Here is a 13,116-nt window from a genome sequence, read left to right as displayed (position 1 = left end):
AAGCATTCTTCCACAAATATTTTATTGGTGGAGGACCTCTCAAAGAGGAGTTGTTCTCCTATGTTGTTCGTATCGTATATGTATTGATCATTCCTGAAGGGTTGGTGTACCCCTTCCTCAGAAGACTGGAACCGAGGTACCTCCCTGCCTCCATCACTGCCACCTTTCAACTATAAGACCCATCAATGCTTGTATTTATACTTGTCCTTCCTCCTCTATGTAACGTCATCAGCCAACCGAGAGTATGAAAATAAATGTTTCAAAAATTTCTTGTGTGTTATTGAATGTAGCATAACAGTGGCAAAAATTATTTGCAGTTACAACCACAGCATTGTTTCAGGCAGTTTCCAACCTGTTCATAACGCGCTTATTTCATTGTATGCTTTCCGTTAGAAATGGCTGGAGCTGCAGTTCGCCACCAGGCAAGAAGACATCTTCAGTGAGGAATGGTGGCATAGAGCTGCAAGTTTATGTACTCCCTTCTTTTGTCCTATCTATACGGTCTTCTGCAGCAGAACGAATGATGTGCACAACGGCTCGTATAAAGCATTCATAATCTCTTCAAAGACTTTTTTCAATGGTTCAAAATTATGTGAGCCGAGTATCTGAAACTGAGACAGTGGAGTGATGCCATTACTGTGGCAGGGCAATTGGAAGAGAGCTGGGTGTCGAGTAAAGTGACGCTTCATTAAATTCCGAGATTTTTCATGCCAAAACCACAATATCATTATGAGGCATGTCATAGTGGGAAAGACTGGATTAATTTTGACCACCTGGGGTGCGATTGCGCAAACAGCTCACTTTTCCGTTCCTTCGCTTGCCTTCTTGTGATCGGTCAGAATTGTGATTGCGTCAGCGGCGGTCAGAGACAGCGGGGCGGTACCGCAGCTTTCCCACTTTGTGACGTAGCAGTCAAACCGAACGTGCGGAAAGTGAGCCGTTTACGCGATCGCACCCCTGGGTTTCTTTAATGTGCACCAAAATCCAAGTACACGAACGTTTTTGCATTTCGCCTCCATTGAAATGCAACCGCTGCAGCTGGAATTGAACTTGCAACCCCCAGCTTGTATTTTAAATTTAAATGGTTTTTAACTATCTCTTATTTTCCTATTCTATCAACACTTCATTTCTCAAAACATGAAAATAACAATTGATCTTTTGTACTAGGTGGCCACAACTGAAGCCAAGTGTGCCAAAAACCTTGGCATGGCAGCACAGTTCCCAATTGTTGGTACGACTAAATGAACATGCATTCAGCCCATGTTCTTTAGCTTGTAGCCACTGTTTACAAAAAAAAAAAAGAAAAAAAAAACAATACTATCGAGAAGCCACTGCTAAGGCACACCTAAACCGGTGATGGCCAATACCATCACCTCGCCACAGTTTAACATCATGCTTGTCAACCAGTGCCAAGATGACTCATTCTGAAACTAATCTGTCTTTCATTCCACGCGAATTTGCACACACTCCCAATGTGTGGATCCTGGTTTTTGCAACCTCTCTTTCGGTATACAATGAAATCCTTAATTCGAACTGACAAACAATTCGAACTGCTGTGTTGGTCCCGGCAAAGTCCTATGTACTATTTAGATGGAAAAAGACTTCCGCAAAATTGAACTCTTAAAAACTGCGCAACGGTTATTTCGAAAAAAATTGATCACTCTTGTGGACCGCTTTCCCGACAAACCTGAGCCAAAGGCGAAGATACAATGCGTTGCTAGCTACCATAATGTAGCGTGCCGTAAGAATTATGAGGAAAAAGGTGCGGGAAGCAGAGACCGAAACAGCAAGCAGAGTGGCGCACTCTTTTTCATCCTACTTAAAAGGAGCAGGAAGGAGCCCCCTAGTGCGCACTAACCTAAGCCTCCCATATCTCCAAGCGTGTGCTTGATCACATAGAGAGTTTTTAGAGAGTGTCCAGTATTACGGTAAATGCAAGCGTACTGCTTGTTTTACCGGATGAGCGGAGACACAAATGTGAATGACCTGCACAGTATAAAGCTAATATAGCATAACCAAGTGTATTTTACTTTGCTGCCTGTGCAAATTTTTCGGCAGCAATGCAATTACAACGCTGCCGAAGTAGTAGAATACCTACAAAGTAGGTATTCTATCTACAAAGTACAATACACTGGGTTACTGCATTATTAGCTCTGTGCCGAGCCATGCACCACCAGATGCATGGCTCGGCACCATGCACCATGCACCATGCAGGCCGCTTACGTTTGTGCTTCTGCTCATTCGGTAAAACGCCCAGTCCGCTTGCGTTTACCGGAATACTAGACACGCTAAAACTCTCTATTACCACAGGCTCACTTCCGCCTGCCCCACTCCTGGTGCGGCGCGCTAGATCACATTGGGCATGTAGAAGGACAGTGCGCATAGAGCCACCATGCTTCTCGGCTCACTCTTGCACGTTTTCCCTTGCACCCACAGCAAACAGCACACGAAGCGCGATCTTATTGCACTCGAACTTTATACGAAACCTAAGCTGCTTTCGGCAAATGTCGCGCGCTGATGGAGGAAAGATAAGTTTTTCAATGCGAGCCCAGCAACGGATGGGTTTGCGCGCTGTACCACACAATTGATCGGGCGGTATATTTAAAAGGGCTCTCCTTAATACGAACTCAGTCTTATTAGAACATATATCCGGTCCCCCTTGGAGTTCGAATGAATGTGATTCTACAGTATTTGTGTGCTTCCTCGTATGTTAAGACAGCTTAAATGATAATTCCGATAATGATGTGTAAAGATCTGTTGCAGGTCAGCATATTTACGCTGTCAGCGAGTAACACACGAGCTGCTTGCAATATACATTTCGATTTGCCTTGTCTCGGAAATACACCATACAGCAAGAGACTGATAATTTACCAGCGCTGTTATCTGGAATTCTGTATTTGCCAATCTAAAGCGTAACTGCAATTTTGGTGTCTTGTGAACTTTCAAATTATCAAGTAGAGTTGAGTTAGGAAAATACTGTATTGTGAATCTGCATTAATGGGTGTTGCAATTTCACACATTTTTTTTTCTATTGCGATACCAACATGATTCGTTTAGTATATCCTTGAACCCATATTAGCCCCTACAGCTGTAAGTTCAGTTCAATCAAGAGGGAAAGATCTGAGCAAGTTTTATAAGAATGTCAATAAACTTCAAATTTTGGTTATGAAGTGTGGCTTTGCCTCACAACCATGGTCTATTTGGTGCACAAGATGGTGGACCTAAACACAAAAGCATATGTGGTAACTCTTGACAGAGCCCAACAAGCAGCGCGATGTCCTTTAACCTGAAAAGCGACTCCTCCTCCAAACAGCAGTTTACACAGTGGGAAATGATAGTTTTATTTTTAACAGATGAGGGTGCACAGGGAAAGTGTGATGGGCCACTTTTAAAACTTGAACTCCTTGTACTTCTTCGCTGTTTTGGTGGTGTCCTGCTGCTGCTTTTTCCGTTTGTTCTGGAAAGGCAAGAGGGCAATATTCAGTCAACACCCAGGCTAAAGCACGCAATTTGGACAGTTGTCACTGCTCCTGATGCCCATTTCATCAACATGACAAAGGATAAGTGGTTGCTTTGGACACAGCACATGCTCTGCAGTATCAACTGACCAGACAGTGAAAGAAAACATGCTACTATAATGCAATATGCATCTTTGCTCTTTGTTTTTGTGATGCAGAACCAATTACACTATGAATTACATTACTCAAGGGGCTACAATTAAAAGAACATTAAAGAGAACTGTGAGGTTAAGGTAGATTAGTGTATTACACTCCTGGTAGGTGGCTAGACTATTAAATGAACCCAAACTGAACAAAACACGGGTAGCAATGCCATCCTGAAATTCCCATACGAGCTCCTTCTGACAAGACAAAGCTTCGCCCAACTACGATGCCACCTACATTCAAATACATGTAAAATGTAAAATACTTTTCCAAGACCGCTGGACAGATTTTAACGAAATTCAGTGGAGTCGAGAGAAAAAGTTAAATTCTAATGACTCTTGGAAGCAAAATTTTGATTTAGGGCTGGAACTTTTGTACACAAATTGACAAAAATTGATAAGCCTGAAAAAAGAAGAGGAAGACATTTACCCCCCCCCCCCCCCCCCCCCAAATCCAGAACTCTGCACCAAAAACAGATATCGCAGTTCTATAAACTGCATCCGTTAGAACATCCAAAGTGGACAAATTTGGCATAGCAATTTCTATTTTATGTGAATGTGGTTGCAAATTTCTATTTATGTGAGAGGTTTGCAAAAGCCCTACTCACATATTAGTGGTGTATTTCAGAGCCATGTATAAATACATCAGCTTTGTCCACTTTGGATGCACTACTAGATGCAGTTTACAGAATTGTGATATCATTTTTATTATTGATAACTTTGTTTTTCTAAGTTTTCCTATTTTAAACCTTAAGTAGCTAAAAAAAAAAAATACTACGTTTAGCTTCCCACAGTCACTAGATTCTAACTTTTTCTTTTAAATGTAACAAATATCATCAAATTCGGTGCAGTGGTTGCCATGAAAAACGATTTATCCTTATGTATTAATATAGGAGACTCCGAGCTAAAGCTTGCTCTTCAGACGAGTTCATTGTTTTATTGGTAAAGGAGTGTTGCACTGCATTTAAAAGTTAGCACGGAGTTGGCCGGCTTTTGAAATTTTCCTGGCAGATATGTGGCTGTAGAAGCAAAAATACAGGAAAATCTGCTGCATAACGTTGACATCCTCGGTGCTGAAGAGATGGTGCATGGTAGTTTCTTTTCTCTGCTAATAACTAATACAGCCAAACGTATAACATAGCCTGCATCCAACACAAAGATACCTTCGTATATCCAATAGTTGTCGTAAGCATATATGTACTATTCATTGCATGCCAATATCGGCACAACACATTTTAGATTTACTTTGCTTATCCAATAAATGTTGTATCTGTGTTCACTAAATTGAGGGTTGGCAGTATTCTACCAATGTATTAACTGCAGATTGTCTTGCAAAAGTGCTCTAAAGTGTTTCTCTTCATTGTCCCTCTATAACAGAGTCAGCATTCCAGCCAATGAGCCGCCTTAGCCTAAAGGTTGAAAACTTGCTCTATACTGAAGCGTCGGTGTCATTTTCGTTTATTGAGAAGTTTGCCTATACTCCAATTCATACGCAGCATGTAATGCCGTGGAAGCTGCGCGAGAATTTCAGTAATCAAAACGGGTAACTCTGCGCGTCTCGTGGTCAAGTTTTGGGGTTGCACATATTCGTGTGAACCCAGCGCAATGGTGCACGTGGGGCGCCCGTGACGAGCTGCAAATGAAAAACTTATGAAAAAATGAAAAAAAAAAAAAAAAATGCAAAGTGATCTAAAATGATGCATATACATAATAGCCTTACAACAGTTTGTCAATTTTTAAGGTATAAAACGTTTTTCATTTATTACTGAGCCTAAATAAACAAATTTCACGTAAGTGCTCGAAAAAACGCGGAACTATTTCTTGGTAGCTACTGTACGAAGTCTTGCTATCCAGTCTACACCATTGCATGCTATGTATGAAATGCAGTAAAGTAGAAGCTTGTTGATGTTTTAAACAATTTCCTGGTGTCAACGTTCACGATCGAGAACACAAAAAATTACCCAATGCAGTAGCGCTTTTTTTTACTGGTTCTGAAGTTCCCAGAAAACACGATCTTCCAGCACTAACGTTCTGCACATCATCAAACTGCAATTGTATTTCCAGCCGCTAGATCCCATGTAAATAAGAAAAGGCGCAAGGCGCCCGTGATTGACAACAGCAGCAGCTTCTCCTCAATACTCGCCTGCCCGTCCCTCGTGAGAACACCAACGTGAAACCAGCTTCCTATTCCAGTATCACCAAATCTCCTCGTGGGTCGTTACACATCACTTTCACAGCTATCGCCACCAACCCTATTGTGATAAGGATCTTCAGGTATCTGTTCCACAGTGCATGTGGGTGTGGTGTAGTGCCGTTGGAAGCATTCTGCACGCTTTTAGGGGCAATAATTCAAATGCGCCATTGTCACCCAGCAAAAGGCACGAAGTAAGTGTCATGTTTTGTTCTGGTGACATCGCCCACCAGCCTGATTTCCTTTAAGTTTCTTCCCGCCGTCTTAAAACACTACGCAATAGGAAAATGTCAACGTGGGTCTCGGCCTGCGCAAGCCCCACCAGCTCGGTGAGCGCCGGCGTTTCGTGTTGCAACGATTTGTGCGACACTTTGCATTATGTAAATGTCAACTACAGTTCAATCTGTCAAATATCTTAGTGACTTCGAATCGTACGTTTTCCAAGTCACTGCGGCTTTTTTTCATGTTTCCCTAGAACGTATGAACGAGGTTCTACTGTATAGGAAAACTAGCCGGGAGCAAATTACAGGTGGCCCGAGATGTGTGCTGCAAGCTCACCTTCTGCCGTGCCGCATGTTCGGCCACCATGTCACTGAGGTCCTCCTTGGCAAGGTGAGACTGCTGCTCACGTAACGTCTGTTCATAACGGGCCGCCATGGCGGCCGAGTCCATCTCCAGCTCACTCGGGTCCAGCGCGATCTCCACACCTCCAGACTGCTTGGCTGTCCCCGCCACTGCAGTCGGCATCTTGGGGCCCTTCACCATTGCCTGCACAGAACCCACCAACAATGCCGCATGACACATGGCAAAGGAAGCTTCACTTAACACTTGCAATAAGACGCTGGTGGCAAGGGTGTCTTGATCTTTCAGTCTACTGAAGCCTAAAGAATACCAACGAAGAAAATGGCAAGCAAATTTTAGGAGCTATTCAGGGGGAAAAAAGGAAGGTGGGCTTCTGTTGTTCACATGCATTCTAAGCTTTCATAAGGCTAACACACTGCTACCAAGAAATGCAGCAGGATTACTAACAAGAAATCAACTTGGTGCACTCAAAAAGGAACACCACAAAAGTTGATTGTGTGCACAATATATGAGCAGGTATTCATAATAAGCAGAGGCAGCTATCTTCACTTTAAATGAAAGCAGTGGTGAGCCAGAACATTCGGCCACATGGAAACAGGAAAAGGACTATCCGGCTAACACATGCAATATGAAATCAACACAAAGATCAACAAACACACACAGCCAATGCACCAGCTGGTGAAACTTACTGCGCTCATGTCGTAGACGTGCGTCGAGCCCATCATGGCAGCGCCCACCCTCTCCGACTTCTTCTCGGGTAGGATGGTGTACAGAGCTGGGGTGTCCCCACTGTAGACACCAGAAGAATGACTTGTCACAACACAACCCGAGCCCAGTCACCAAAGACCCAACTCAGACTCAAAAAGTACTATACTTGCCTATTGAACCTTTGCAAGAAAACGCTACTTTTTCAGCCTCACCTTTCAGCATTTCATGAATATATGTATTGTAATGTAGGCTCTGTCTTTACTAACTGAAGTCAGTTGATTGAAATAATTATTTAAAGCGAAGCTTTCTTTGCAAACTCTTCAGGACTGGGTGTTGCTGCTGTCTTGCTGACTCGCTCACATGCACGACAGCATACCTTTACTACCCGTTTTCTACGGAATTACTCAGTGATAAAACATATACCTAAATATCCTCATTGCAACAAATACTTGTCATTTAGAGCATAATTCTTTCATTTTTGTGAACATGCTTGGGTGCTCATGTACACACGCGTCTACGAACAACAGCATTCTTGGCACAACGAATGCCATTTTATCAGTGCCAAGAACGCTATCACCCATTGACACCAGTGTGTCCAGTGAAAATTGGTCAAAATCTTGCAAAAGTAAAGGTCTATCTGAAAGCGATTGTCCTGAGAATACCACCACCCCAAGTTGCTAGTCTATTTCATTTGTTAAATACAGAAATACAGTTGTTCAGACATCTCAAATCAAGTGCAAATTATGAATTTTATAACAATGGATGGCTGGACTTTCTTAAACTGGCTTATGAAAGTCCAGCCACACGTACCAAGCAAACCAGCAAGCCACCCTCACCCTTCCATCTCCGACTCGATCTTGCGCTTTCGCAGCTCAATCATGTCGGGTGTTTCGACTCCTGTCCGGTATTGAGCTGAAGCCGCTCGGTGTCACCAGGCCCTCCGCGGGAGTCACCAAGCCAGTTTCATCTTCCACACCCTCGTCTTCATCTTCATCCTCATCTTCTTCCTCCTCTGAAGACTCACTCTCAAGTTCACCCCACAGTGTGCGATCCACCTCTTCATCAACCATGTTGCTCTGGAAAACAGGTCAGCATCAGTTTAGAATAGGCAGTTCTATTTTGTAAGGCTCTAACTTTTGTGGCAGCTGCATTAAGTATTGATCAACAAGACTACGCAATGCCAGCGAAGTAACAAGCTAATGATGTGCGCCTGTTTAATACGCTGTGATAGTTAATGAATTATTGTTTTTGTTGTTATCACCCTAACCTGCAACTGCTTTTTTTTTTGTGGGAGTGAGTGTGTTCTGGGTTCTTGTGGTTGCGGTATGGCCCATTTGCATCATTTTGTTCATATAAATTGCACATTCAAAAAATAAAGCATTATTTGGAAGTTTAGCGCCTATACAGTGAAATCTCGTTAATTCGCACCTCATTAATTCGAACTTTCGGGTTAATTCGAACTGATGGTCATGGTCCGGCCACAATATATAGGCGTCTATGGGTTAACCAACTCGTTAGTTCACGCGCGCATCGGCTCCTCTATCGATAATTCGAACTGCGCGCCGCTGCGTGGTGGTATTTTATACTGCCGCCGCAAGCTTTCAAGGCTCAACGATAGATGGCGCGAGCGCAGCGGCGTCACTGTCGTCATTGCGCTCGCTCTTCGCATTGTGTGGTGGTTCGTGCCGGACGCGTCTGCGTAGTCTCCGTGTCCTTTCTGTCCGCACATTCAGTCGCTAGGCCTCGTGTACGTCAGAGCTACGAAGTCGTTCGGCGCCGTGTCGCTACGATGTGACGCTGCTCACAGCCTTGCATATGTTGGTGCGGGCCTGGGATCAGGTCACGGCAACAACTGTTGCCAATTGCTTCCGCCACAGTTGCTTTTGTGTGACCAATGAGGGCACAGCTTGCGAGCCCGACGAACGCGAGGCCGTGGTCATTCCTGCCGGATTGCGGGATGCGCTGGAGGACGTGACCTTCGACGACTATGTCGATGCAGATCGCTGTGCAGCGGTCTGCGGCACAATCACCGACGATGATATCATCGCGCAGGTGACTGGTGGAGAAGCGCCCGTCGTCGATGTAGGTGCGGATGACGAAGAGGATGATGCACCCACGCGGCCCTCAGCTTTGGAACTAATGGAGGCTATGCGTGTCGCGCGTCTATTCTTCAGCTTCGAGGAAGACGCAGAGGATGCTTTCTGCCACGTTCGCGCGTTGGAAAACAAGGCTATGGCGATCGCATTCAAAGAAGAGAAACAGACAGTGATCACGGATTATTTTCGCAAGTAAATATTTTGAGTGATTTTTCAACAACCCGGTCTCAATTCCTGCTGTTTTTTCAATGAATTTCGTTAGTTCGAATTTCGGTTTAATTCGAACTCATTGGGCGTCCCCGCGAAATTCGAATTAACGAGCTTTTACCGTATATGTCGTTCCCTTGTCGTCTCGTGTTCATGTTCTTGCGCTAAAAAGTTGTATCATGGATTGCCGCAACTAGCCCGATCTCTCACATTGCTTTTGCATAGCTATTATTTGTTCACCGCCTACCGTATTTACTCGATTGTAACGCGAGTCTTTTTCTAGAAGTCGATCATCGCATTACAATCGAATACCGAAATTCAAGTTCTCTAAAAAGTGCAACGATGCATCTAATTCTAATCAACGAGTGAAATGTGCGAGTGAAAGCACGGCGGAGAGCAAACGCGACATTTCCGTTGCGTGAAAGGCCGTGGTGTGATGGGAGGGAGGGAGGGGAGGCAACGTTTAGCTGCAGCACCGAATGCGCATCTTGCAACCGGATGCAAGGGGAACTGGTGACTCAATCTCCCATACGAAAGGAGGAAAGTGGGAAGGCAGCGCGGGAGGGAGGGAGCTTCTACTCTGCCAGCAACTGCGTACTTGTACTTTGTGCGGCTGAGGGCTGTTGCGCGCACCGTATCTTGAAAGCGATCTCCACACGGCTTTGGCCTTTGTATGAGCTGTGCTTTCGCCACTCAGTTTCCGTTGAAGCGATAGACCGCACAAGCCTTCGTTCGCTGCTGCTGGCGCGCTTGCTCTCACCAGCGTTTTGAGAGTGGTTGTCTGCGGTCATCGAGTGTGATCTATTCATGTTTGCTTGTGCGCTAATACCAGGCTTGTTAATTCGGTTAGTAAGCGAATGTGTCCAAGTTTATGCAGCCAATAAAACTGCTATTCTTACTCCATATAGCTCTCTACTAATTTGCTATTGCAATTGATGCATCGCCTTTCGGGCGAAAGTGCGACCTTTTAATGCATCCGGTGGTCTCGCGTTACTTTAGCGTTCTTTTTTTTTGCCGAACGCAACATTCACCCCTCGCATTACTTTCGCGGTTTTATTTTTTTCTTGATAGACGCAATGAAAAGTCACCCCTCGCGTTACAATCGCGTTCGTGTTAAATACGGTATATCTTACGTTCAAAATAAAGTATACTGTGACTACGCTTAAAGTCAATCTCTTGATTAGTTAAACAGTTTAACTTATTCAATTCTGCGGTTTTATGAACCAAAACTACAATCTGATTATGAGGTGTGCTATAGTGGGACTCCCAGGTAGATGACTACCTGTGGTTCTTTAATGTGTACCTAAACTAATATGAGTGTTCTTGCATTTCGCCTCGATCAAGATATGGCCTGCCATAGCTGGGATAACAAATTTAAATAGGTCCTCAGCCGGATTCTATTAATGGGATTCTTCTGTAGCTCACTTCAGGAATCAAGGCCGGGAGCGGTACAATAGACTGCAACTGTCCGTAATAAATCTAATGGACACCTTTAGTGAATGCAAGCTTACAGCAAATCTAGCCTAACTGATTAGCCCCTTGATCAGTACTCACCGTGGAGTCAGACGACTGCGTGCCAAACACATCACCATACAGTGGTCTGCCCATCTCGTCCACAGGTGGTTTACCCCAGCCACCAGCATGGTACCCAAAGGAGCAACCCTGGAAAGGAAAAGCATAACATGTTACATCCACACATGAAAACGGGTGCACAGTTCAATGTGCCTGCAATGGTGAATAAAACATTTCCAATTCATTTGGCTAACTAATCTTTATTCACTCACAAGCGTAAATGGTTATAAGGAACATCAGATGATGGCTTGCAACGCCAGATATCACTAGATACTGACTGGCCTGGCACTTTGGCCATACTTGACCCTTGCGCCACAAAACACCACACATCATCATCATATCCTTAGATGCTGTATTCAAGACACGCCCTAATGCAAAACCTGCATCCACTCTTTTCAAGGGCGAAAATTTAAAGTTTCACCAAAAAATTGATTTTGAATGAATGGTGTTCAGTATCAGTTGATACCGTCGCTAAAAGCTTCAAAGTTACTGGATTATCTAACAGCATGGACGCCATTAAGGATGACTGTAATTTGGAGCGTGCTGGCGAAGTAATAAGCTCCGGTGACAATGGAAAAAACATAAGAGAACAGAAGCATTGAAGAATGAAGTGGAATTTGATCAGTGGTGCTGAGTCTTGGATAAATGCTTGTGTAGTGGGTAGCCAGTGTTTGCATTACTTTGTACATTATTAACAACATCATCCGCAGTTTTAGTGGATGACCATATGGCCTGCTCATGTAAAACCTGTACCCTGCCAAGGTTTTGAAGAAAGTGCAAGGTCTTACACGGAGTAAGTACAGTAGAAAAGCCACTTTTGCTGCTTGGCCACGTTGACAGGTGACCTTTTTAAAAATGCACTTTTGCCATATTATTCAAATGCAAACAAGTAAAAAACAATTAAAATGCATTGTTACGCTTTCAGCTTCATGCTAATTGCACTGAATTAGTTACGGTGGCTTCATTCAGGTTTCAAAATTTACATTTGGGATGCTGCCAAGCTTAGAAACCAGCTACAGAGAAACTGCATGCCGTGCTCCCACATGCTCCCACATGTAATTATGTGCGATGAGCATTCCAATCAGTTTGTTTTCCTTGTATGTGTTTAAATTTACGCAGGCATGATGAAAATGTGCTCGCTTGGTGGGTACACTCACATCTGGAATTGGAGCGTTGAGGCCTGGTATCTTGAGGTTCGGGTACGAAGGGGGCGGCCCATACCTCTGCATGGCAATAAGCCATGGTGGAGGGCACCGGTGGGAATTCTAAGAGAACATGGAAGCAAAAAAAAAGGCGGAATAAGAAAATAAAACAGCCTTAACACATGTACTGGGAACTTAACTAGCCACAAAAGACATTTAAGGTTTGCCATCCGCATTAGAACAGCAGCCATCTCAAACAGTGGTGCTCAACAGTTGCCGTAACCAATGAGCCACCAAGAGGAGCCAAATAACTAGGGGTGTGTGAATATTCAAATACCATCAAATATTATATTTTTAATATTCGTATTCGATTAGAAAAATAGATATTCAAAAATGTTCGAATATTCGAATCAAATCGAATATATTGCTGGCTTTGCGGGAGCAGACACGATTCTTAGCATTTTTTTTCTATCTAATCTAAGAGTATTGGGGCGATCTTGTGCTGAATTTTGTGATAATTTTGTGCTGCTAGCGAAATTTCACCTGTAAAGCCCACTTAGCCGCTAAACGTCTAAACTTTGCGAGAAAGCCAACCTCTCAGTAGCAAGGGGCACGAATTTGCGGCCAGTGAGGGTGCACTTTTTTTTTCCTTTTCTTTTTTTGCAGCGCTACCCTCAATTCTGAGCTTATTGCTTGACAGTATGTGCAATGAGTGGTGACTGACACAGGTTCAAATGCCTCTGAGTTTACGGGCATTTGATGAAGTATAATAAGCACAGGCTGGCGAGGACACCTAGTGGGAATTACTAAATTTACCAAGTTAACATGAGCCAAACACACAGTGTTTTAGTATATCGGCTTACTAGTCTAGTTGTTTAACATTGGCAATGTAAATGCAATGTTCCAACATAACAAATTAACCCAACTTGCTAATAAATGCATGTGCATATCATTATT

General features: G+C 43.7%; 1 protein-coding gene across 1 annotated transcript in view; it reads right to left on the bottom strand.

The window, feature by feature from the left end:
* Positions 1–3,316: 3,316 nt before the first annotated feature.
* LOC119450480 (splicing factor 3B subunit 2-like) overlaps positions 3,317–13,116 on the bottom strand; it is a 45,786-nt gene continuing 35,986 nt past the window's right edge. The window contains 7 exon segments of the mRNA XM_037713938.2: positions 3,317–3,457; positions 6,411–6,620; positions 7,124–7,223; positions 7,979–8,040; positions 8,042–8,218; positions 11,000–11,107; positions 12,175–12,282. Of these exon segments, the coding sequence (XP_037569866.1) occupies positions 3,389–3,457; positions 6,411–6,620; positions 7,124–7,223; positions 7,979–8,040; positions 8,042–8,218; positions 11,000–11,107; positions 12,175–12,282 (834 nt within the window). The 3' untranslated portion in view covers positions 3,317–3,388.

The sequence above is a fragment of the Dermacentor silvarum genome, chromosome 4 (assembly GCF_013339745.2).
Source record: "Dermacentor silvarum isolate Dsil-2018 chromosome 4, BIME_Dsil_1.4, whole genome shotgun sequence".
NCBI classification, from domain to species: domain Eukaryota; kingdom Metazoa; phylum Arthropoda; class Arachnida; order Ixodida; family Ixodidae; genus Dermacentor; species Dermacentor silvarum.
The sequence above is the reverse complement of the archived record's forward strand: the minus strand, read 5'-3'. Positions and strand labels throughout refer to the sequence as shown.